This window comes from Bos javanicus, chromosome X (genome assembly GCF_032452875.1).
Source record: "Bos javanicus breed banteng chromosome X, ARS-OSU_banteng_1.0, whole genome shotgun sequence".
Classification (NCBI taxonomy): Eukaryota; Metazoa; Chordata; class Mammalia; order Artiodactyla; family Bovidae; genus Bos; species Bos javanicus.
In genome coordinates, this window is record NC_083897.1 from 65,550,125 (window position 1) to 65,577,277 (window position 27,153).

The following is a 27,153-nucleotide window of genomic DNA, read 5'->3' on the forward strand; positions in this document are numbered from 1 at the left end:
CTAATTAACCTTAAAAGCTTCTGCACAACAAAGGAAACTATAAGCAAGGCGAAAAGACAGCCTTCAAAATGCGAGAATATAATATCAAATGAAAGAACTGACAAAGAATTAATCTGAAAAATATACAAGCAACTCCTGCAGCTCAATTCCAGAAAAATAAACGACCCAATCAAAACATGGGCCAAAGAACTAAACAGACATTTCTCCAAAGAAGACATACAGATGGCTAACAAACACATGAAAAGAATCTCAACATCACTCATTATCAGAGAAATGTAAATCAAAACCAGAATGAGGTACTATTTCACGCCAGTCAGAATGGCTGCTATCCAAAAGTCTACAAGCAATAAATGCTGGAGAGGGTGTGGAGAAAAGGGAACCCTCTTACACTATTGGTGGGAATGCAAACTAGGTACAGCCACTATGGAGAACAGTGTGGAGAGTTCTTAAAAAACTGGAAATAGAACTGCCTTATGACCCAGCAATCCCACTGCTGGGCATACACACCGAGGAAACCAGAACTGAAAGAGACACGTGTACTGCAATGTTCATTGCAGCAGTTTATAATAACCAGGACATGTAAGCAACTTAGATGTCCATGAGCAGACAAATGGATAAGAAAGCTTTGGTACATATACACAATGGAATATTACTCAGACATTAAAAAGAATACATTTGAATCAGCTCTAATGAGGTGGATGAAACTGGAGCCTATTATGCAGAGTGAAGTAAGTCAGAAAATAAAATACCAATACAGTATACTAATGCATATATATGGAATTTAGAAAGATGGTAACGATAACCCTGTATGCGAGACAGCAAAAGAGACACAGATGTATAGAACAGTCTTTTGGACTCTGTGGGAGAGGGCAAGGGTGGGATGATTTGGGAGAATGGCATTAAAACATGTATAATATTAAAAAAAAAAAAGGAAAGAGACAAGTGTACCCCAGTGTTCATCACAGCACTGTTTATAATAGCCAGGACATGGAAGCAACCTAGATGTCCATCAGCAGATGAATGGATAAGAAAGCTGTGGTACGTAGACACAATGGAGTATTACTCAGCCATTAAAAAGAATACATTTGAATCGGTTCTAATGAGGTGGATGAAACTGGAGCCTACTATAGATAGTGAATTATGCCAGAAAAATAAACACCAATACATTATACTAATGCATATATATGGAATTAAGAAAGATGGTAAGATAACCCTGTATGCAAGACAGCACAAAAGACACAGATGTATAGAACAGTCTTTTGGACTCTGTGGGAGAGGGCAAGGGTGTGATGATTTGGGAGAATGGCATTGAAACATGTGTAATATCATATGTGAAATGAATCTCCAGATCAGGCTTGATGCATGATACACGATGCTCGGGGCTGGTGCACTAGGATGACCCAGAGGTATGGTATGGGGAGGGAGGTGGGATGGGGGTTCGGGATGGGGAACATGTGTACACCCGTGGCAGATTCATGTTGATGTATGGCAAAACCAATACAAAATTATAATGTAATTAGCCTCCAATTAAAATAAATTTATATTTAAAAAAAAGAACAGATGACATTCCAAGAATAATGGATGTCAAGACATTAGTCTAGTAAAGCTCCTGGATTTCAGAAATAGGAAGACTCAGGCAAAAATCAAAAGAAACAAAAAAAAGGTGGGAGCAGAGTTCATGCTGAATTTAAACTTTGGTGTGGAGTCACTCAACATTCATGGACAAAGCAATACTCAGGAAAATAAAATGTGGCCCAGTTCAGTTCAGTTCAGTTGCTCAGTAGTGTCCAACTCTTTGTGACCCCATGAATCGCAACATGCCAGGCCTCTCTGTCCATCACCAACTCCTGGAGTTCACTCAGACTCACATCCATCGAGTCAGTGATGCCATCCAACCATCTCATCCTCTGTTGTCCCCTTCTCCTTCTGCCCCCAATCCCTCCCAGCATCAGAGTCTTTTCCAATGAGTCAACTCTTCGCATGAGGTGTTGTTCAATTAGAAATAAATATTATCCAATATACATGACCTCAAATTATGAATCCTTCATGAAAAAAATTATTAAAGGACTAATGTAGCAAAATAATAACTGATGGTATAAATAGCAGCAGAAGTTTAGCTGAGCAGAAGATCTATTTAAACCTCAGATTAAAGATAAAACACCTGAAGAATTTATGGTAATAAAACACAACGGAAATATGGAAATAACTTTTTAGAGTAGACTGGTGAAATGAAAACAATGAGATACCACTACACACTTATTGGAATGGTCAAATACAAAAATCTGAAAAAAAAAATCTGACAAAGTCAATTACTGGCAAAGATGAGGAACAACAGGAACTCTCATTCATTGTTAGTGGGAATTCAAAATGGTACAATCACTTTGGAAGCAATTTCTTACATAGCTCAACATTGTCATACCGTATGATCTAGCAATTATGCTCCTAGATAGTTAACCAAATGATTTGAAAGCTAATGCCCACACAAAAACATGCACATGAGTTTCATACAGCTTAATTCATACTCTCTCTCTCTCTCTCTCTCACACACACACACAAACACACAAATTGGAAGCAACCAGAGTGTTCTTTAATTGATGAATGGATAAACAAACTATGGTACATCAACATGACAGAATACTATTCAAGATTAAAAAGAAATGAGCTATCAAATCACAAAAAGAAACAGATGAAATCTGAATGGATGTCACTAAGTAAAATAAGCTAGTCTGGAAAAGGTTATACACTGCATGATGCCAATTATAGGACATTCTGGTAAAAGTAAAACTGTAGAGCGAATGAAAAAATCTCAGTTTGTTTTTTTTTTTTTTTTTGCTTTTGCTTCAAAATAGTTTTATTAGTTTGGATGCAGTTTGTGAACAATCAACTTTTCCTCTCCTACTTTGACACACAAATCCACTCGATTGGGGGTCTTTATCACCCCATAGCTCATATATTTTAATGTTATTGTATGCATCTGCAGTCACCTTGAATTTGGGGAGTCTGAGGTTACCACTGGTTGCCCTGGCGAGTTTCAGATTCTGCACCCTGGACACAAATTTCACAAGGTCCATCTTGAGCTGGATTAAGGTATCAAAGGTACAGCCTGTCAAGGGAAGGCTTTTTTTCTTTTTTTCTTTCCTGGAGAGCCAAATGAACTGCCCTAATGGGCAGGGGTGCACATTTACTCTCACCAACTCTCTCCTGCTACCTTAACTATCATGTACATCAGAACAATGAAGAAAAGCCAGAGCGACATGATCTCAAGCCAGTCTTGGGCATGCTCTGGTAGATTCTGCTGAATTAGAATGTGCCCCCCACAGAACACCTTCCCCTGGAGCTCTTCGGCTTTCTCTCTCAGAGAAAACTTTAAATCGTAGAAACAGGAGACACACATAAATAAAAACACGAGCCATTTCAGGGACCACATGGTGAGAAGAGAGGAAATGGCTCCTGGTGTGCTAGTCTGCCCTGGCACCTGGAGACTGAGGACCAGGTAGGGCTGGGCTCTTTGTGATGTCACAGAGGGCCCGCCATGGCCAGAACTCATGTGGCCATTGTGATGACTTCAGGGCAGAGGATAAGGAAGCTTGCCAGGGTCAACTGGGAGTAGGTCTTAAAGGGACATGGCGACATTTCCAGCAGGCAATCAAAAAACAGGGAATGACAGAATGCTATCTCCTTGCCTGTGTTTTCTTTCTGAACCTGGTGCTCTACTGAGAGGGTGGGTCCATCTTCTATTTTTATTTTTCCATTTGTTGAATCCAGACATTGGGTGAGCAGAGTAGCAGGCATGTGCCCCTGTGGAGCAGAGAGCCAAGTGGGAAAAAAGATATTAAAGGTCACAAACTAGGAGCCACTGATGTGTTTTGTGTGGCCTACAAATGACTGTGCTCAGATGAATGGATGAGGAAGTTGTGGTACATATACACAATGGATTATTATTCAGCTATAAAAAAGAACACATTTGAGTCAGTTCTAATGAGGTGGATGAAACTGGAGCCTATTATACAGAGTGAAGTAAGTCAGAAAGAGAAACTCCAATACAGTATATTAATGCATATATATAGAATTTAGAAAGAAGGTAACAACAATTCTATATGCCAGGCAGCAAAAGAGACACAGATGTAAAGAGCAGACTTTTGGACTGTGTGGGAGAATGCAAGGGTGGGATGATTTGAGGAAATAGCATTGAAACATGTATATTACCACAGGTTAAACAGATGACCAGTTCAATTTCCACGCATGAAGCAGGGCAGTCAAAGCCAGTGCTCTGGGACAACCCAGAGGGGTGGGATGGGGAGGTAGGTGGGAGGGTGTTCAGGATGGGGGACACATGTGCACCATGGGTGATTCATGTCGATGTATAGCAAAAACCACAACAATAATGTAAATAAATTATCCTCCAATTAAAATAAGTAAATAAAAATTTTAAACTTCATTAGATATTAGAAAAAAAATGACTGTGCTCAGTCACTAAGTCGTGTCTGACTCTTTGAGACCCCATGGACTGTGGCCCACCAGGCTCTTCTGTCCCTGGGATTTCCCAGGCAAGACTACTGGAGTGGATTGCCATTTCCTTCTCCAGGCATAGAGGATGTTTTAGGGCAGTGAAATTCTTCTGTATAATGTTATGGTAAATACATGACATCATATTTGTCAAAACCAGTAGAACGTTACAGCACAAAAAGTGAATCAATGTATCCATAACTTGTTGACATCAAGAAAGGAATGCAGAATTTGACTAATCTAATTATATTAAAAATGTATGAAACCACCTCACTAAGATCCCCTGTCTTAAGTAACTTTGGAAATGAATGGAGTTTGCAAGACTAAAAGCAAAAGAAAAAGGCACTGTAATCTAGTTGATAGTGTTCTTTCTCGTAGGGGTATAGGTTGACAATCCTGATACTGTTATACATGTTTCACAAGTATAGGTCTACTTAAGGAAATGGTGGTGCATCCTATCATTGAATACAAATGGTAGTAGACAATGGTATTCTAGTTTATATCTCAGTTTTAGGTCTTTTCTCTCCTTTTAGAGACAGATGATCAGTGACAATGATAGTCAAAGCTGCAGTTAATCTGCCCATGTTCTAATCTATCCATTATATTATTTTAGTCTTTTTCATTCTAGAATATTGCAATATATTAGTGTTTTTCTTTTTTTTATAATTTTTTTATTATTATTATTTTGTTTTTACTTTACAATATTGTGTTGGTTTTGCCATACAACTGAATGTGCAAATGAATCACTTGGGGATGTTGTTAAAGTGCAGACTGTTAATTAAGTAGGTCTGGGTTGGAGTCTGAGATTCTGCATTTCTTCTAATAAGTTCCCAGGAAAAACCCACTCTGTTGGTCTGTGGACCACACAGCAGAATAATTCTGAATAATATTAGATATTGATCTAAAACTTGATTGTAATCTATAGATCATTAATCTCTAAATTTTAAAGTAACTGTCTATAGCTCGGTTGCCACATCTTCTACTAGGAGTTAACTGTCAATCGGTCTGAAGTTTGCATGTACCTTTAAAAGGCTTCTTACTGATTTCAGAGGCTTGTGCTTTTTGGTCTCTGAACGAATTAAAACACACACACACACACACACACACACCATGAGAAAATAGGAAATGTTGCCTGCCAACTAGCATAGGAAACTCTCAAGCTTGTATTACATAGTTTATAACATCTGAATATTTCAAATACGATCTCTTGTCATTTCATTATTTTCAGCCTTTTAAGCACTGCAAGTTAGGCTTCAACAGTACATATACCGAGAATCTCCAGATGTTCAAGGTGGATTTAGAAAAAGGCAGAGGAACCAGAGATCAAATTGCCAACATCCGTTGGATCATAGCAAGAGCAAGAGAATTCCAGAAAAACATCTACTTCTGCTTCATTGACTACACTAAAGCCTTTGACTGTATGGATCACAACAAACTATGGAAAATTCTTAAAGAGATGGGAATACCAGACCACCTGACATGCCTCCTGAGAAATCTGTATGCAGGTCAAGAAGTAACAGTTAGAACTGGACATGGAACGAGGGACTGGTTCAAAATTTGGAAAGGAGTACATCAAGGCTGTATATTGTCACCTTGCTTATTTAACCTATATACAGAGTACATCACGTGAAATGCCAGATTCAATGAAGCACAAGCTGGAATCAAGATTGCCAGGAGAAGTATCAATGACCTCAGATAGGCAGATGACACTACCCTTATGGCAGAAAGTGAAAAAGAACTAAAGAGCCTTTTGATGAAAGTGAAAGAAGAGAGTGAAAAAGTTGGCTTAAAACTCAACATTCAGAAAACTAAGATCATGGCATCTGGTCCCATCACTTCATGGCAAATAGATGGGGAAACAGTGGAAATAGTGTCAGACTTTATTTTTGGGGGCTCCAAAATCACTGCAGATGGTGACTGCAGTCATGAAATTAAGACACTTGCTCCTTGGAATAAAAGCTATGACCAACCTAGACAGCATATTAAAAAGCAGAGACATTACTTTGCTGACAAAGATCCATCTAGTCAAAGCTATGGTTTTTTCAGTAGTCATGTAAGGATGTCAGAGTTGGATCATAAAGAAAGCTGAGTGCCAAAGAATTGATGCTTTTGCACTGCGGTGTTGGAGAAGACACTTGAGAGTCCCTTGGACAGCAAGGAGTTCCAACCAGTCCATCCTAAAGGAAATCAATCTTGAATATTCATTGGAAGGACTAATGCTGAAGCTCCAAGACTTTGGTCACTGGATGCAAAGAAATGACTCATTGGAAAAGACCCTGATGCTGGGAAAGATTGAAGGCATGAGGAGAAGGGGATCACAGAGGACGAAATGATTGTATGGCATCACCAACTCAATGGACATGAGTCTGATCAAGCTCAGGGAGTTGCTGATGGACAGGGAAGCCTGGCGTGCTGCCTTCCCTAGGGTCACAGTAAGACATGACTGAGTGCCTGAACTGAACTGACCTGAAGCACTGCATGCTTCCCACCTTTTCATGAAATGGGAAGCACACATTTAGACTATGAATGTATTTAAAATTTCTTGCTTCTTATTAATCCTCTCCACATCTTATTTTAAAGCCAAACAACCTCATTCATGGTGAATACTTTCATCCCAAGTGCAATTAATAAAAAAATTAGGATCTCATATTCCATATTTGACAATATCTCTATGACTCAGTGCCATTCTCAAAATCACATTGTTTTACAAATACATCACAGATTATATTCTGACCCATCCCTTGATTTTTCTATATGTAGCACTCTCATCTTGGATTGAGGAAATGTTAAAGAGAAAACCACAGGCCCAAAATGGCACAACTTGTGCTAAAGCCCATGATAGCAAATGTAGATTAAACAACTAACCTAATTGCAGTTTTGACCTTCACCAGAAATGTAATCTTAATCAACCAGTCTGGAATTTTCTGGTCAGCACCAATGAGGTCACCTGCTACATGGGCTCTCTATATCCCCTCAGAGAAGAAGAGGCAATCTGCCTGCTAAAACCCCTTGCTTTCCCTTCCCCCCTCAAAAAAGAAGATGTGTTGGCCTAAAAACAATCCTTTTTTCTTTTGCTAATAGCTTCCTTGCCCTATCCTTCTTCCTATAAAAACCTTCTGTTTTGTACAACCCCTCAGAGTACCCTTCTAGTTGCTAGGTAGGATGCAGTCTGATTCATGAGTCACCTAATAAAGGTAATTAGATCTTCAATTTAATTGGTTGAACTTTGTTTTTGTTTTTGACCTCACCACCCAGCGTGAGGGATCTTAGTTCCCTGACCAGTGGAATTTAGAACCCTGCAGTGGAAGAGCAGAGTCATAACCACTTGACTGCCAAGGAAGTCTCTGAACTTTGTGTCTTAATAAGAAAAAAAAATCTGTTAATAGAATCCATAAAATTCCCTACTAATTGAGGATTTTAATAATAAAACGCCTATTTAAAGACAACAATGTTTTCAAAATAAAATTTATTCAACATTTAGGAAAAAATTCAGTTTGATAAGACTCATATCTAACATTTGGCCATAAGACTGGGATTTATTGAGTCAACAGAGTGAATCTTGATTAGAAAGGGCTTCTTTTTTCAGTATGAAAAACCTGAAATTAAGAAAGAGCTCCATTATTAACAGTCATTAATAACACAAACTATTTCACTTAGATTAATAACCCAGAGAAATAGAGAAAAAGCATTCAGCAGGGAATAAAGCAAAACATTTCATGTACATTCACATTTCTTTTATCTTTAAAAGACTTGGCATTATGGTATTTTTCCTCTAAGTCACATTTCCTTCTTAAAGCTCACCAAAGATACAGTGGTCAACCTATAGCATTATCTGTATAACTCAAATAGCTAAAATCAGCTCATAATGCAGGTTATAATCAGCTCATAATGCAGGTTATGTTTTTGTATAGATTCTACTGTACAGCTAGCAGAACTGGAGTGTGAGCTCTCGGAGGTTATGCACCAAGATTTTTAAAATTTTTGCGATCTTTCACCTGTGGCACACTAGTAATATATATCAAGCTGTGTACATTTTAAGTCAGTCTTTCCTTTTCCCCATCCTGCTTTTCTCCTGTAATTCTCATGTTTTCCTTAATCTAAAGGTAGCGTTTCATGTTCTAAAGCATTATTCTTATACATCATCAAAAGCAAGTTCACCCCAAAATGTAGCTTTTTAGGGTTAATTTTTTAAATTACTGTTCATTCTTAAGACATCATCATAGTCTACACAACATCATTGTACATTCACAGTGTACAGGTGGTTATAAAATGTAGGTTCATCAGTTCTAAAGCAAAATATTTTTTTATCTATTACCTCAGACTAAACATGGTAATGCTATACAACTTACCATTTTCAATAAATTTCTTTGCTTATATAAAAGTGTACAAGTAACTATCAAAACAAATAATGAGACAAGAACAAACGGTACCAAGAAAAATAGTAAGATTTCCTTCCATATGTCACCTAGGATTAAAATCACAAAAAAAAAAAAGGGAAAGGGTTAGATGTGTACAATTATTTTGAAAATGGAATTATTTTATAAATAAACTTGTAAATGGAGAAGAACTGAGTTAAACTTGGCAACTTCTGCCATATCTCCCAGTGTGATGTTTGAGTATGGCATTCCTTTAATTCGTGCACTTTTTTTTAATAGAACAACTACTTTACTGGATTGTGACAGCTCTTCATTTTGCTTAGAGAAATAACTACCTAAAGCTCCATTCTATTTTCTTTTAAAAATATTTATTTATTTATTTGGCTGTGCCGGATCTTAGTTGCGGCATACAAGATCTTTAGTTTCGGCATTAAAACTCTAAGTTGAGGCATGTGGGATCTAGCTACCTGACCAGAGTTAGAACCTAGGTCCCCCTGCATTGAAAGCACAGTGTCTTAGCCATTAGACCACCAGGGAATTTCCTCCCCCCATTCATATTTTCTTACATGATTTTGTTTCAAATTTGTTCTTGTGAATTTTTTACAAAAACACAGTGGTAAAATATTAACAGAGGGATTAGATAAACACACCATATGTATCTCTTAACTCTCAATAAGTCAAATGTTTATATCATACAATGCAGTAGTGAGTGAAAGTTGGTCTTCAATAAGTCTCAGTGCAAATAATGGAGCTAGTCTTTAAAAGTCATGTTTTTTTAAATTGTCTCACATTCTGGAGACTAAAGAAATGAGCTTTTTCTTATCATTCTTTTTTTTTTTTTTTTTTTAGGGATGAAATTTTAATGGTTCTTCTGCATAGCAAGGGCTTCCCTGGTGGCTCAGTTGGTAAAGTGTCTGCCTGCAATGAGGGAGAGCCATGTTTGATACCTGGGTTGGGAAGATCCTCTGGAGAAGGAAATGGCAACCCACTTCAGTATTCTTGCCTAAAGAATTCTATGGACAGAGGAGCCTGGTGGGCTACAGTCCATGGGGTCACAAAAAGTTGGACACAACTGAGTAACTGACACTTTCACTGCATAGCAAGAAATGAGCAATCACTAGACAAATTGAAAATGTATACAAGGTTTATCCTTCCAAAACCAGTATCTCCCACATTTTTGAAATACTATGGAACATTTTGAATCTTAGGCCTATACCTATACTCAAAACTATCTCCAGCCCCACTTTTTCTTGGTGTCTTATTCATTTAGGATCTTATTTTCTATTAGAAAATTACCAAATTCATAGGCCCAGTTAAGAATTGCAAGGATATAATCCAGAGAAATGACTAATGATATGAGCTTCTGGCATGCAAAATTAACAGCAAGAAATAGGCTTCTTTTGTGAAGTTTCAGAGTAAATCCTGAATAAGATAGTCATTTTCAAAAGATTACTGTGCTATTTTTCTATAACTTAAAACATCCAATAAGAAATGTGCAAAAGAAATAAGACCACATGCATCTCAAAAGTCTTTGTTTCTAATCTAAAACTTATTAAGATTCTACGAAGAGATAGCCATCAGGGCAAAAGAAATCTGTCATCAAAAACATGGTTAAGATTACATACAAAAAGTTTAAAAAACAAAAACAAACAAAAAAACAACATAAATCAATTATACTCCAACTTTAAAAAAGAAGATTATATGTAAAATATATAAAAGGATGTTATTTTGAGAATGTGGCTAAAAATTCACCATGTCTTCTTTAAACACTCATTGACTAATGAAAGTGAAAGTCACTCAGTCCTGTCTGACTCTTTGTGGTCCCATAGACTATACATGGAATTCTCCAGGGCAGAATACTGGAGTGGGTAGCCTTCCCTTCTCCAGGGGATCTTCCCAAACCAGGTCTTCTGCATTGCAGACGGATTCTTTACCAGCTGAGCCACAAGGGAAGCCCAAGAATACTGGAGTGGGTAGCCTATCCCTTCTCTAGCGGATCTTCCCGACCCAGGAATCGAAACAAGATATAATTCAGGGCACAGTGTCAGTTCCAGAGTCTCAGATTTTTTATATTAGTGACAAAAATGAAAAAAAAAATAAACATAGTACAAGAAAGTTTCTTTCTGATTCCATGTATCTTTAGTTAATTGAGTTCTTTCTCTCTCTCTGCCTGTTTTTCCTCCATAGCCCTTAGTGATTATAAGATATATTTGGCTTCTTTGCTTATGTCTATCTCTACTTAACTTGGGAATAAAATATAAATTCAATGAGAACAAAGATTTTTTTTTTTACCACTGTACCTCCAGTACCTGAAAAACTCTGACACATAGTAGGTGCTTAACAAATATCTGATATATGAAAGAGAATGATATCAGTATACTAATAGCAAGATAACAAAAACAGATTCTATTATAATGGAACAACATAAAAGGAGATGAATGATCAATAAAAATGCCATTATATGTTTGTATCTGCATATGTGTTTATATGCCTTCAAGAAAGAACAAGGCTGAGCTGATTTCCTTCCATTTAAAATAATTACTAACATTTATATTGATAAAGCTAGTATACCGTGAAGCACAATAATATTTTGCCACTTTCTCAATGTTGTTTATATTGCTATTTTTGTCTTCCATGAAAGTTTATTTTCTTTTTTTAATTCTTTATTTTATGTTGCCATATTATTGGTTAACAATGTTGTATTAGCTTCAGGTGTACAGCAAAACAATTCAGTTATATATATATATATATATATATATATATATATATTCTTTTTCAAATTCTTTTCCCATTTAGGTTATTACAGAGTATTCAGCAGAGATCCCTGTGCTATATAGTAAGTCCTTATTGGTTATTCATTTTAAATATAGTGTGTACATGTCAATCCCAAACATATCTAATTGAAATATATCTTTTACCATAAGTCACTTTAAATCAGTGTTGGAAGTAAACAGAATGTATATTTTACTAGTGATAACATATTATTCAGAAAAATGTTCATTAGGCATGGTACCAGACACTCGAAAACAAGTGTCTTGTTTAAGATTTCTGTTCTCTTGAAAATCAAAAGCATAGGAAAATATTGATTAAAATAGTCTTCCCCACAAAAGAACTAGCACATTCTCTCTTCTGACAGAAAAGCAAGAATGTTGATAACTGAACTATAACAAGACTCTGAACTACAACAACTTAAACTAGCTAAAACAGAACATTAGATTTCCTATAAATCTATGTTCAGTTGAAGTGCTTGCTAATTTATCTTTTGTTTATAGACTATCTGCAAGAGCATTTGGAGAAGGCAATGGCACCCCACTCCAATACTCTTGCCTGGAAAATCCCATGGATGGAGGAGCCTGATAGGCTGCAGTCCATGGGGTCGCTAAGAGTCGGACACGACTGAGCTAATTCACTTTCACTTTCACTTTTCACTTTCATGCTTTGGAGAAGGAAATGGCAACGCCCTCCAGTGTTCTTGCCTGGAGAATCCCAGGGACGGGGGAGCCTGGTGGGCAGCCGTCTATGGGGTTGAACAGAGTCGGACACGACTGAAGAGACTTAGCAGCAGCAAGAGCATTTGGACTTTCATAATTACAAAATTCACTGAGAGAAAATTAATTTTGCTAGCAAAGAGCAAATAGTTTAGTTACTGTTCTTTTTAAAATATATTTTCTTCAATAACTATATCAACATATTTTATGATTGTTCCCTCTTTCTAACATTTAAATGGATTCATTTGAATTTCAATGGGGAAGAGGCATAGACTTTAAAAATCTTGAATAATGAGCATATAATTTTTCAAAACCATATAAAGAAGATACATAATATACCCAAGGGTCTGATAAAATACATATATGCTTGTATGTAAAACTTCAGAGTAAATGTACTACTGCAACTCCAGTTGGTACTAATACAGATTTGGTTAACATCTGGTAAGTATATAAGAAACTCAAGAATAGCACCACCAAATTTTGGAGCTAAGACTACCACTGGAAGGTAATCCACTAGCAAAATCAAAGCAAAACAGGTAAAATTAGCTTGTCAAATGAAAGTAGAAAGAATCAAACAGAATTTATTAAACCTTGCAGTGTGGAAAAGATACAGCTCAATTAATATTATAGACATCTATAAAAATAAGTAATATAGCCAATATTTTATAATAACTTTAAATGGAGTAAAGCCTTTTAAATTGTGAATCACTATATTGTACACTTGTAACTTATATCTCAAGAAACTATACTTCAATTAAAAAAAATGGTGAAGAAAGGTTGACCCTATGATATTGATAACCTGTGTCACTAAATTGTAGTGACCTATGACATCCAATAAGGCATCTTCTTCCTCAAACAGTGCTAGAAATACTCTACTGTTCTTTTATCCCATACCTTTCCAGCACTGTTCATCACTCCACTCACTCCATATTCCATCATCTGCACAATAAATATTCATTTTGCTTCTTACTAAAAAGCATAATTGGAGACTTTCATTTGATGTTCTTGTGATGTATATTTCATTTTCAATTGTGGTAGTCTGAAAGCCAAGAAAAAAATAAGATGTCATTATTTGATCTAACTGCAGCTAGCCATACTCCATTTGATTTGTCATTTTTATAAAGTGAATTTTGTTACATGAAATAAATGCATCAAATGCCTAGAAAGGTATATACCAAAATCCTAACAGTGGCCATCGCTGTATGGTGTTTTACTTTTCATTCTTTCTTCCTTATTTATACTTAAAATTTTTCCTGTAGTGATAATGGATTACTGGTAGTAAAGGGAATATATGACAGGGCAAAATTCCTAGGTAGTTTTGGTGCTTATGACTCCCATTTTGGATTAGTTTCAAATTGTCCAGATTCCATAAATTAGAAAATGCTACATATACTGAGTTAGCAAAAAGAGTCATCATCGAAGGTTGTTTCTATGGATACAGTAAAGTTCATACACACAAAGCTTCTTTTTTCCCTTATTCTTATTTTGTTTAATCATAAAACCAGTATAACAGTGCTCAGGGCCTGACATGAAACCACCCCTTTCGATATGAGAATACACACAGCTGGATGTTCTCAAAAGAAAAAAAGAAAATCACTTCATGATTACTTCAGTTTTTCATTTAAAAGAGCCAAAGAGTGTTTCTCATCCAAAACAACAGCTTTTCATTTGTTATAACTTTTCTTGGGAGCTAGCATAATGTAATGTAAATTAAAGTAGACTGGGAATAAGATCTGGATTCTAGTTCTAGGTACATAATTTTATTGTAAGTCAATTCACTTCCTTGGGACTTGTAAATCTATTTTTTCAAGTAGAATAAATCAGTTTTTTTCATCTGTATGTGAAGTGAATTGATTAGAACTAGTCTAATCAATTGTCTCCACCACTTGTCTTCATCACTTGTTTCCACCACTCCCTAAGCTGGAAACCAATGAATAAAATTAATATATAACAATTTGGAAACAAGTGACTAGATTATCTCTAAGGACCTATGTAGCTTTAAAGTTGGTATAATTAGCTGATTATACTTTCAGACTGCAAGCATCTTTCTGTTGTCCACAAGATTGTTTGGTTTTCTGGAAGTTAAACTAAGGTGCATGTCATGTTCCATCCTCATGTGAATAGCAACTGACTTTGGTTCTCATGTTTACTATTTTATTTAAAAGGCTGTGTTTATGATTTTCCCAAATAAATGAAATTTCCATACCACCCAGGCAGTATCATCTTCTGTGAACTCAATTTCATAAATGAGACATTTTGCTGGAATAGGTCCTCTGGGAATGCTCCATTTCAGGTTGACTTCTGAATTCTTCATAGTAAGACTAAGGTAGTCTGGTGGCAAAGGTTTAACTGAAAACAAAAGGAAACAATTTCAACATGAAAGTTATTGAAGTTTAGCAGTAGCCTTTATCAAAAGCTAGGGGCACCTATTAACTGAAGCCTCCAGGGTAAATCAGGTGGCTCAAGACTATTCTCTATAAGTAAGTAAATAAGCGTTAGTTGCTTAATTGTGTCTGACTCTTTGAGACCCCATGGACTGCAGCCCACCAGGCTCCTCTGTCCATGAGATTTCCATGCAAGGATACTGGAGTGGGTTGCCATTTCCTTCTCCAGGGGATCTTCCCAACCCAGGGATCGAACCCAGGTCTCCTGCACTGCAGGCACTGAGCTATAAGGGAAGCCCCAATGTGAATTAAAATCAAAGCCACTTGCTAACCAAGATCAGTTGAAGAAACTTGGTTATTTGGGAAACTGATTTTTTGTTAAGCCACATATTGACAAATATGTAAAGAGAAAAGCTAGAAGATCCAAATAATTACAGTCATTTTTCCATTTTATGGCATTAGAAACAACTACCACAACAAATTACTACTAGTATTTTTATTTTTATTAATAGCTAATTCTTATTTAGAGCTTATGATGTGTCAGGAAGTAAACCAGGAATGTTACATCATAAACTTATTCATATCTCACAATAAATCTATGAGGTGGTCCTCTATTATCTTCATTTTACTGATAAGGAAATTGAAACATATTAAGAGTAACTCACCCAAAGTCATATAGCTAGAATGTAATAAATTCAAAATTTATGGCTGGCTCTAGAACCTGTCATTCTTATAACTGTTAGAAATGAGAACACAGACTCAGACAATATCCAACCTATTCCCAGGGCCTTTTGAGCATTGGGAATGAGTGATTCCATAATTATTCCATTATTAACACTAGACAAAAATACTTTCTAGAAGACAAACTCTGAAGCTGGGAAACAAATTATGAATTCTAAATGAAAACTATGCTTTATACTCATTCAATTCCTTATCTTCCATACTTTTATATTTAATTAGTTCTTCCTTGTATTCTGTTGGCCTCCAGTTTTCTGGCTTTGCATTCCAGTAGATATCTATTTATCTACCTCTTCTCTTCCACATGGTCAGTTGTAAATGGTCTAAACTAGAAACATTTTGAAGTTGTTTACCTCACCTATATTTTGAAGCTGAAAAATGAAATAGCTGGGTCTGATTAACTGGGATTCTGATGATCCATTAACACAGATGTAGAAATCTTTATAGTCTGATGACTCCAAGTAGGGAAACCTGCATCCAATATTTTTTCCTTTAGCCTGGATGTAATCGATACACTCTAACACATGGTCCAAGCCCTCATACCTATAAAAAGAAGTGTGGTAAGAATTGTGTTTATCAATATCTTCTAGTTGTATGTTGCTCAGTTTTCAATTATTTTAAAATACCAGATAAATAAAAAATAATTTAATAACATACAACATTTACTGAATACCAACTATGTGCCAGATCCCATGAAAAGTGCTAGGGGTAAGTGCTAGGGGTACAATAGTAAGGAAAGTAGACACAGCCCATTATTTTACAGAGCTTACAGTCTGGTGGGAATCTATATAAAATTTCAGATATAAGGCAATAATTCTTACTCATATATTTAGGTTATGTTGATTCACCAATAGGATTGTGAATCAAAGAATAAGATTCCTATTAGGAAAACATGGGATTTATATTGATAATCCTGAATGGTACTGCTTTTTGAAATACAGTACTGAAGAATTTACTAGAAGAAAGCAGATTTAAAAGCAGATTTACAAGGTGGCCAAGAAGCACAGGAAAAGATGTTCAACATCAGTAATTATTAGAGAAATGCAAATCAAAACTACAATGAGGTGTCACCTCACACCAGTCAGAATGGCCTTCATCAACAAGTCTACAAACAATCAATGCTGGAAATGGGGTTGGTAGATGCTAACTATTACATTTAGAATGGATAAACAGCAAGCTCTTAATGTATAGTACAGGGAACTATATTCAATATCCTGTGATAAACCACAATGGAAAAGAATGTATATATGTATATAACTGAGTCATTTTGCTGTACAGCAGAGATTGGAGCAACACTGTAAGTCAATCTCACTTCAGTGGGAAAAAAAGAAAGAAAAATAATGCTGGAGCAGGTGTGAAGTAAAAGGAGCCCTCCTACACTGTTGGTGGGAATATAAATTGGTATAACCACTATAAAGAACAGTATGGAGGTTCCTTAAAAAAACTAAAAATAAAACTACTATATGATCCAGCAATCCCACTCCTGGGCATATAGCTGGAGAAAACTAACTAGGAAAGATACATGCATCTCAGTATTCATAGTGGCACTGTTTACAGTAGCCAAGGCATGGAAGCAATCTAAATGTCCATTGATAGATGAATGGATAAAGTAGATGTGGTACATATACAAAATGGAATACTACTTAGCCATAAAAATAAATGAGATCATGCTATCTGCAGCAACATGAATGGAGCTAGATATTATCATACAAATGAAGTAAATCAGAAAGAGAAATAAAAATATCATATGATATCACTTATATTTAAATATACAAAATGACACAAATGAACTTATTTACAAAACAGAAACAGTCTCATAGACTTCAAAAACAAACATGGTTACTAAAGGGGAAAGGTGGTGGGGTAAATTAGGAGCTTGCATTAAAATATACACACTATTATATACAAAATAGGTAATCAATAAGGACCTACTGTATAGCACAGGAAACTACTCAATATTCTATAATAACCTATGTGGGAAAAGAAACTGAAAAAGAATAGATATATGTATATGTATAACTGAATCACTTTGCTGTACACTTGAAACTAAAAACATTGTAAATCAACTATATTCTAATATAAAATAAAAATCAAATTTCAAAGTAAATAAAATATAAAAATGAAAGAGAAAATTTAATTAAAACATTTAAAAAATAAAAGCAGACATAAAATATTGTTATGTTTAATAAAATGAATGAAAATCCTCTGAGAACATAATACACATAGGGATAAATCTCATAAAAGCCAGCCAGTTCAGTCACTCAGTCGTGTCCGACTCTTTGCGACCCCATGAATCCCAGCACGCCAGGCCTCCCTGTCCATCAGCAACTCCCGGAGTTCACTCAGACTCACATCCATCGAGTCAGTGATGCCATCCAGCCATCTCATCCTCTGTCGTTCCCTTCTCCTCTTGCCCCCAATCCCTCCCAGCATCAGAGTCTTTTCCAATGAGTCAACTCTTCGCGTGAGGTGGCCAAAGTACTGGAGTTTCAGCTTTAGCATCATTCCTTCCAAAGAAATCCCAGGGCTGATCTCCTTCAGAATGGACTGGTTGGATCTCCTTGCAGCCAAAATATGAGCCTAGCAGCTGATATGGTACTGGTACAAATATCTGGACTCCATTGAATTCACTTTATGCCAAATATTTTGCTAAGTCATATCCGACTCTTTGTAAACCCATGGGCTGCAAGGTTTCCCTGCCCTTTACTATTTCCTAGAATTTGTTCAAACTCCTGTCCATTGAGTCAATGATGCCATCCAACTAACTCATCCTCTGTTGCCCCCTTCTCTTCCTGTACTCAACCTTTCCCAGAATCAGAGTCTTTTCCAACAAGTTGGGCTCTTCATATCAGGTAGCTAAATTATTGGGGCTTCAGCTTCTGCATCAATCCTTCCAATGAATATTCAGAGTTGATTTCCTTTAGGATTGACTGGTTTGGTATTCCTGGCTGTTCAAGGGACTCTCAAGAGTCTTCTCCAGCACCACAGTTTGAAAGTGTCAATTCTTTGGTGCTTAGCCTTCTTCATGGTCCAACTCTCACATCTGTAAATGACTACTGGAAAAACCATAGCTTTGACTATATGATTGTTGGCAAAGTGGCCATGAAATTAAAAGATGCTTGCTTCTTGGAAGAAAAGCTACAACAAACCTAAATGGTATATTAAAAGCAGTGATAACACTTTAAACACTTAGTGAGAGTTAACAAAGTCACGGAAGTCAGAAAAAGGATCAGTTTTTAATAGCTACATGGTTTTTTAAAAAGCAAGAATATGAAATATGTCAAAACTATTTAGGTTATAATTCCATCTATCTAGAAGATGCAAAATTTAACTCAGTACAGAAACAATGATTGCATTCCTTATATCACCCATAGAGTGCCTTCTAGTAGCTACAGCCTAAACCTACTTATTCCCATTGAGAACCCTAAATAACTGTAAATAAACTTCATCATAAATCCAACTCTGAAAAAGTATAATGAATTCAGTTTAATGAAAATGAAATTCGCTCAGTTGTGTTCAACTCTTTGTGACTGCATGGACTATACAGTCCATGGACTTCTCCAGGCCAGAATACTGAAGTGGGTAGCCATTCCCTTCTCCAGGGGATCTTCCCAACCCAGGGATCGAATCCAGGTCTCCACATTGCAGGCGGATTTTTTATTAGCTGAGCTATCAGGGAAGCCCATCTAGAGGCCCAAGTATCTGTTTTGTTTGCCTTGTTTGTATTTTTTAAAGTTTGAATTGGTATGTATATATGTGCTAGTCGCTCAGTCCTGTCTGACTCTTTGCGACCCCAAGGACTGTAGCCCTCCAGGCTTCTCTGTCCATGGAATTCTCCGGGCAGGAATACTGGAGTGGGTTGCCATTCCCTTCTCCAGGGGATCTTCCCAACTCAGGGATTGAACCCAGGTCCCTTGCATTTCAGGTAGATTCTTTACCATCTGAGCTACCTGGGAAGCCCTAACGAAAATACAGTTACTCATACTGTGGATTAATTTTGATAGATATCTTCTGGATATGGAATTCTTATTATAAAAATACTTACCAGTAGTATAACCTGTAATTGCTATCCAAATGGGCACCCATGCCAGGTTTCCAAGAGCAGAGTAAATATTGCCAGTTGTAATATACACAATCCATATCCTGAATTTTAGTGTCCAGATTTCCTAAGAAATGAATAAACTGTGAATGCTTGAAAGACATGATAAGGAATCACTTGGGAAATCACTAAGCAATTGTATTTCATTTCCTTTGACCTCTCCACTTCATTTAGCAATCAACATAATCAGGAAAACCCCCAAAGGAAGTTGTTGGAAATCACTTCACTTGAAGTGGAACATGCAAAATCAAAAACTTTTGAGGGCTCATTTCTTGGTACTAGTGTAAGCATATGCAGAAGTGCCAAATTAATAATTATAGGATGCTCTGAGCAGCTGCATAGTTGCATGTATATTCACTGATATGAGCCCCAAACTGGGATCTATATTAACCTAATAAGGGCTATAGTCTATGGGGCCACAAAGAGTTGCACATGACTGAGCATGCATGCATGAAATAAGATGTAGGTTTTGCCACATATGTTTTATGATTTAAAGAATTCAAAACACCAGTCACCCACTTCTCAGAAGGATTCTATTTTGTGCCACATTCTCAACTGTACATATAATCTGCTGTATAAGTGTTAAGGAACTTACTTCCCATAGATTTTTCTAACAGTATTATGACAAGAGAGTTTTGTTTTAACCTTGTGATGATATCCAATAAGTAGCTTCTGACCATGAACTTTGAACTTCTGATCCATTTGTGCATTGCCTTGGCAGAAGTGTGTGTATCTTTGCTTCAACACCTTTGTTAAGATCAAATCCATCTTTGTAAAGTAGATTCTTAGTGATGATCGTCTGTTTGATAAAAAGATGAGACAGAGTCAAGCTTAGAAACAATAATGGTATCATGAGCCACATTAATAAGACTAAAAAGTCATTAATACTCTGGAGAGTCCTCAATAGCTAAGAAATTCCAGATGATTATCCGATAAAGTGTCCCAGATATATTTTTGGCAGAGTTCACCTTCTGCATATTATGTCATTTGATGAGATCTTAACACCTCATTTAAAATAAATTCTGGAAGACAAAAAAGGCTCTGTGGCAAGAACTTGAGCTATAACCAACTTGAAATCAAGGGATAATTTTCATGTACCATATGCCTATTACATGACAATTTATCACCTTTCAAAAATCACATGAAATCATGTACAATCTTGGTGGTAACTGGAGGAAGCCAGACAAAGTGCGACTATCTGAAGGACTAAAACCATATATCATTTATCCTTTTATTCCTGATACCTAGCTAGTGAAGTAGCTGGGAAAAAGTTTTGGAAAACTTTTGGAAAAAAAGTTACTCAATGACTGTTTGATTTTAATTGTTCTTTGAAACTACCTAGCTGAATTAAGAAGATAACAGAATTCCTTGTACAATCAAAATCTTTGAAAGAAATGCTTGTTGACCGTGTAAATAGTTAATGATTCAATAAACTTTCACTGAGCACTTACTACAATATATGCAAAGAACCATGCTGTGTTCTGTAGGGTAAGTACAAAGATAAATAAGGATTAATTCCTACAGAGAAAAAGCTGACATCATCCAGTAGCATAAGTAAGATCCATACACAGGATTTAAGTAACTCTGAAATATGGTAATATGTATAAGTACTCTATGAGTCCATATTCCATGAGATCAGGTTTTCCTTTCCTGTACTTCCAGTGGTAGTCTTAATAGTGGGTGGGGTGAGAACAGATATTGCAGGATACACAGGAGACAACAGCAGGCATGCAACTTATATCTTAATAATAGCTATTGAGATACAGAAATAAGAGCAGACACTGACATCAGGAATCACAAGAAAACTAATAAGCACTCTAGTATCTTAAGTGCATGCTTTACTTACCCTCCAGCTTTCACTATCAACATTTCGATATTTTAACTCATATTCTACAGTGCATTTGTTAAAATTATCCAGAGACACTGGAGGTTGCCACTGCAAATAGAGATAACCTAAATATCCAGGGTCCACTATTTGAAAATCCTGAGGAGGATTAACTGAAATAAAATCAATAGAATATTTTAATTTTTATCCTGAATTTTATGACAAAGATTTTTAAATCTAGATTACTTCCATATGTCCATCAACTGATGAATGAAAAAAAAAAAACTATGATACATTCATAAAATGGAATATTATCCAGCCATAAGAATGAATGAAATACTGATATATGCTAGAACATGAATGAACCTTGAAAACCTTATGCTAAGTGAAAGAAGCCCACATATTGCATGATTTCATTTATGTGAGATATTGAAATAGGCAAATTCATAGAGACAGAAAATCAATTAGTGGTTGTCAGGTGCTGGAGGGAGGGGCGAATGAGATGTAACTACTTAATGGATATGAAGTTTCTTTTTGGGGTGATGTAACTATTCTGGAATTTGGTAACTGTGGCTATTATACAACTTTGTGAATATACTAAAAACCACTGTACATTATACTTTAAAAGAATAAGTTTTATGTCTTGTGAATTAAATATCAGAAACGCTGTTTTTAAAAATCTAGATTACTACTACATAGTTGTCCCTTCTTTAAGAAATTGCATATGTAAATGTGACTTAGCCTAGCTAGGTATTGTTTTCATAGAAATAAGAAATTCAACATGGAGTTATCTCTGCAGTCATATAGACCACAATTTGGTCTTGGGTAGGAACATTTTATTACATAAATCTCTCTCATAGCAAGAATCAGTCAGTATTAATCTAGTGTTTACTATATGTATAACAACATAACATACATGGCACATAGACACAAAGGGATAGAAAATATAAAATATGGCACACACAAAAAGGGATAGAAAATAAGTAATATGGCGCACACAAAAAGGGATAGAAAATATAAAATATGACTACTCTGGCTAAGTGCCTTAAGAATTAGGAGAACAGGTAGATTTTGTTGGTCCATTCAAGATAATTGAATCGTCTGGTTAACTAAAGCTCAGAGCTATTTGTAGAATATGCAAACCTGAGCCATTCTTTGGAAGGACTCAAAAAAAAGTGGTAGGCAGCTGAGTGACAGGAAACAGCTTCTTTTATTTCAAGGGAGGGGGCAGCAGGAGGCAATGGCTCCTTCATCTGGTGATTTAGAAACCAATAAAAATTAACAAATTATTCTATAAATGTAGAAGTGTTAGTCACTCAGTCATGTCCAACTCTTTGCAACTCCATGGACTGTAGTCCACCAGACTCCTCTGTCCACAGAATTCTTGAAGCAAGAATACTGGAGTGGGTAGCCACGCCCTTCTCCAGGGGATTTTCTGGACCCAGGGATCAAACCTGGGCCTCCTACATTGTAGGCAGATTCTGTACTGTCTGAACTACAAGGGAAGTCCCATAAACTTACTAAGCCTACTAGCAAATCTAGTACATAGTACTGCTCTCATGTTGCCTTTCTGCTAATAATTTCTTCTCATTTCTGCTCTGCTTTTCATTTTAATACTTTACTTCATATTATGTATTGAGGTAAGTAAAAGAATCAACAGAAATAAATGATGCCACAAATAATGATTTGAAATGAGAGCCCCATGAACCAAATAAAGAAGGTCTCTATTGAGGATGAAATGACAATCCTATTGTTTCATGATTAGAAATTTTTGTTAAATACATACTTCTAATTACCTTCTGCAATGAAAAGTTCATTAGACATGACTTAATAATTGTGTAATTATTTTTAAAATTCATTTTAAACTTATGTATTTTTAAAACTTATTTAATTGTCTTAAAAGTTAAGGTAGCTATGGTTTTTTTCCAGTAGTCATGTATGGATGTGAGAGTTGGACTATAAAGAAAGCTGAGTGCCAAGAACTGATGCTTTTGAACTGCGGTGTTGGAGAAGACTCTTAAGAGTCCCTTGGACTGCAAGGAGATACAACCAGTCCATCCTAAAGGAAATCGGTCCTGAATATTCATTGGAAGGACTGATGCTGAAACTCCAATACTTTGGCCACCTGATGTGAAGAACTGACTCATTGGAAAAGACCCCGATGCTGGGAAAACTGAAGGTGGGAGGAGAAGGGGACGACAGAGGATGAGATGGTTGGATGGCATCACCGACTCAATGGACATGAGTCTAAGCAAGCTCCAGGAGTTGGTGATGGACAGCGAAGCCTGGTGTGCTACAGTCCATGGGGTAGCAAAGAATCAGACACAACTGAGCGACTGAACTGAACTGAGTAATTAAGGAAAGTTTTCAGTTAATTGCATACCAGACAATGAGGTTTTGGGTAAATAGCCTCTTTATTAGAAAAGATTATATGAAAACTAGGGCAGAAATAAATGCAAAAGAAACAAAAGGGACCATAGCAAAAATCAACAAAGCCAAAAGCTGGTTCTTTGAAAGGATAAATAAAATTGACAAACCATTAGCCAGACTCATCAAGAAACAAAGGGAGAAAAATCAAATCAATAAAATTAGAAATGAAAATGGAGAGATCACAACAGACAACACAGAAATACAAAGGATCATAAGAGACTACCATCAGCAATTATATGCCAATAAGATGGACAACTTAGAAGAAATGGATAAATTCATAGAAAAGTAACAACTTTCCAAAACTGAACCAGGAAGAAAGAGAAAATCTTAACAGACCCATCACAAGCATGGAAATTGAAACCGTAATCAGAAATCTTCCAGCAATCAAAAGCCCAGGTCCAGACGGCTTCACAGCTGAATTCTACCAGAAATTTAGAGAAGAGCTAACACCTATCCTACTCAAACTCTTCCAGAAAATTGCAGAGGACGGTAAACTTCCAAATGCATTCTATGAGGCCACCATCACCCTAATACCAAAACCTGACAAAGATGCCACAAAAAAAGAAAACTATAGGCCAATATCACTGATGAACATAGATGCAAAAATCCTTAACAAAATTCTAGCAATCAGAATCCAACAACACATTAAAAAGATCATACACCATGATCAAGTGGGATTTATCCCAGGGATGCGAGGATTCTTCAATACCCGCAAATCAATCAATGTAATAAATCACATTAACAAATTGAAAAATGAAAGCCATATGATTATCTCAATAGATGCAGAGAAAGCCTGTGACAAAATTCAACATCCATTTATGATAAAAAAAAAAAAAACTCTCCAGAAAGCAGGAATAGAAGGAACATACCTCAACATAATAAAAGCTGTATATGACAAACCCACAGCAAACATTATCCTCAATGGTGAAAAATTGAAAGCATTTCCCCTAAACTCAGGAACAAGACAAGGGTGCCCACTTTCACCACTACTATTTAACATAGTTTTGGAAGTTTGGGCCACAGCAATCAGAGCAGAAAAAGAAATAAAAGGAATCCAAATTGGAAAAGAAGTAAAACTCTCATTGTTTGCAGATGACATGATCCTCTACATAGAAAACCCTAAAGACTCCACCAGAAAATTACTAGAGCTAATCAAAGAATACAGTAAAGTTGCAGGATATAAAATCAACATACAGAAATCCCACACATTCCTATACACTAATAATGAGAAAACAGAAAGAGAAATTAAGGAAACAATTCCATTCACCATTGCAATGAAAAGAATAAAATACTTAGGAATATATCTACCTAAAGAAACTGAAGACCTATATATAGAAACCTATAAAACACTGGTGAAAGAAATCAAAGAGGACACTAATAGATGGAGAAATATACCATGTTCATGGATCGGAAGAATCAATATAGTGAAAATGAGTATACTACCCAAAGCAATCTATAGATTCAATGCAATCCCTATTAAGCTACCAGTGGTATTTTTCACAGAGCTACAACAAATAATTTCACAATTTGTATGGAAATACAAAAAACCTCGAAAAGCCAAAACAATCTTGAGAAAGGAGAATGGAACTGGAGGAATCAACCTGCCTGACTTCAGGCTCTACTATAAAGCCACAGTCATCAATACAGTATGGTACCGGCACAAAGACAGAAATATAGATCAATGGAACCAAATAGAAAGCTCAGAGATAAATCCACACACGTATGGACACCTTATCTTTGACAAAGGAGGCAAGAATATACAATGGAGAAAAGACAATCTCTTTAACAAGTGGTGCTGGGAAAACTGGTCAACCGCTTGTTAAAGAATGAAACTAGAACACTTTCTAACACCCTACACAAAAAATAAACTCAAAATGGATTAAAGATCTAAATGTAAGACCAGAAACTATAAAACTCCTAGAGGAAAATATAGGCAAAACACTCTCCGACATAAATCACAGCAGGATCCTCTATGACACACCTCCCAGAATATTGGAAATAAAAGCAAAATTAAACGAATGGGACCCAATTAAAATTAAAAGCTTCTGCACAACAAAGGAAACTATAAGCAAGGTGAAAAGACAGCCTTCAGAATGGGAGAAAATAATAGCAAATGAAGCAACTGACAAACAACTAATCTCAAAAATATACAAGCAACTCCTGCAGCTCAATTCCAAAAAAATAAACGACCTAATCAAAAAATGAGCCAAAGAACTAAATTGACATTTCTCCAAAGAAGACATACAGATGGCTAACAAACACATGAAAAGATGCTCAACATCACTCATTATCAGAGAAATGCAAATCAAAACCACATTGAGATACCATTTCAAGCCAGTCACAATGGCTGCGATCCAAATCTACAAGCAATAAATGCTGGAGAAGGTATGGAGAAAAGGGAACCCTCTTACACTATTGGTGGAAATGCAAACTAGTACAGCCACTATGGAGAACAGTGTGGAGATTCCTTAAAAAGCTGGAAATAGAACTGCCTTTATGACCCAGCAATCCCACTGCTGGGCATACACACTGAGGAAACCAGAATTGAAAGAGACACGTGTATCCCAATGTTCATCGCAGCACTGTTTATAATAGCCAGGACATGGAAGCAACCTAGATGTCCATCAGCAGATGAATGGATAATAAAGCTGTGGTACATATACACAATGGAGTATTACTCAGCCATTAAAAAGAATACATTTGAATCAGTTCTAATGAGGTGGATGAAACTGGAGCCTATTATACAGAGTGAAGTAAGCCAGAAAGAAAAACACCAATAGAGTATACTAACGCACATATATGGAATTTAGAAAGATGGTAACAATAACCCTGTATGCGAGACAGCAAAAGAGACACAGATGTACAGAACAGTCTTTTGGACTGTGTGGGAGAGGGTGAGGATGGGATGATTTGGGAGAATGGCATTGAAACATGTATAATATCATATAAGAAATGAATTGGCAGTCCAGGTTTGATGCAGGGTACAGGATGCTTGGGGCTGGTGCATTGGGATGACCCAGAAGGATGGTACAGGGAGGGAGGTGGGAGGGGGTTCAGGATGGGGAACATGTGTATACCCGTGGTGGATTCATGTTGATGTATGGCAAAACCAATACAATATTGTAAAGTAATTATCCTCCAATTAAAATAAATAAATTTAAATTTAAAAAATAAATAAAAATAGATAACCAAAAAAAAAAAAAGAAAAGATTATATGAAAAGGTATACAAAGTATATTTTAGTTTGGCTTTTATCCCACAAAATTTTTTTTATCATCAGTTATGTTACACATGAGGCTGACTAGTAA

The 27,153-nt window shown here is 36.2% G+C and overlaps 1 protein-coding gene across 6 annotated transcripts in view; it reads right to left on the reverse strand.

Annotated features, from left to right (window-relative positions):
• Positions 1 to 7,957: 7,957 nt before the first annotated feature.
• Positions 7,958 to 27,153, reverse strand: part of IL13RA2 (interleukin 13 receptor subunit alpha 2) — an 83,267-nt gene continuing 64,071 nt past the window's right edge. For 4 of the 6 annotated variants that reach the window (XM_061409543.1, XM_061409541.1, XM_061409542.1 and 1 more), the window contains exons 3-10: positions 21,438 to 21,589; positions 20,237 to 20,390; positions 19,538 to 19,658; positions 15,851 to 16,035; positions 14,577 to 14,719; positions 13,265 to 13,409; positions 8,856 to 8,971; positions 7,958 to 8,102 (exon numbers count right to left, since the gene is read on the reverse strand). In XM_061409543.1, the coding sequence (XP_061265527.1) occupies positions 8,070 to 8,102; positions 8,856 to 8,971; positions 13,265 to 13,409; positions 14,577 to 14,719; positions 15,851 to 16,035; positions 19,538 to 19,658; positions 20,237 to 20,390; positions 21,438 to 21,589 (1,049 nt within the window). In that variant the 3' untranslated portion in view covers positions 7,958 to 8,069. The remainder of the gene's footprint in view (positions 8,103 to 8,855; positions 8,972 to 13,264; positions 13,410 to 14,576; positions 14,720 to 15,850; positions 16,036 to 19,537; positions 19,659 to 20,236; positions 20,391 to 21,437; positions 21,590 to 27,153) is intronic. The other 2 variants (XM_061409545.1, XM_061409546.1) reach the window with 2 other exon arrangements.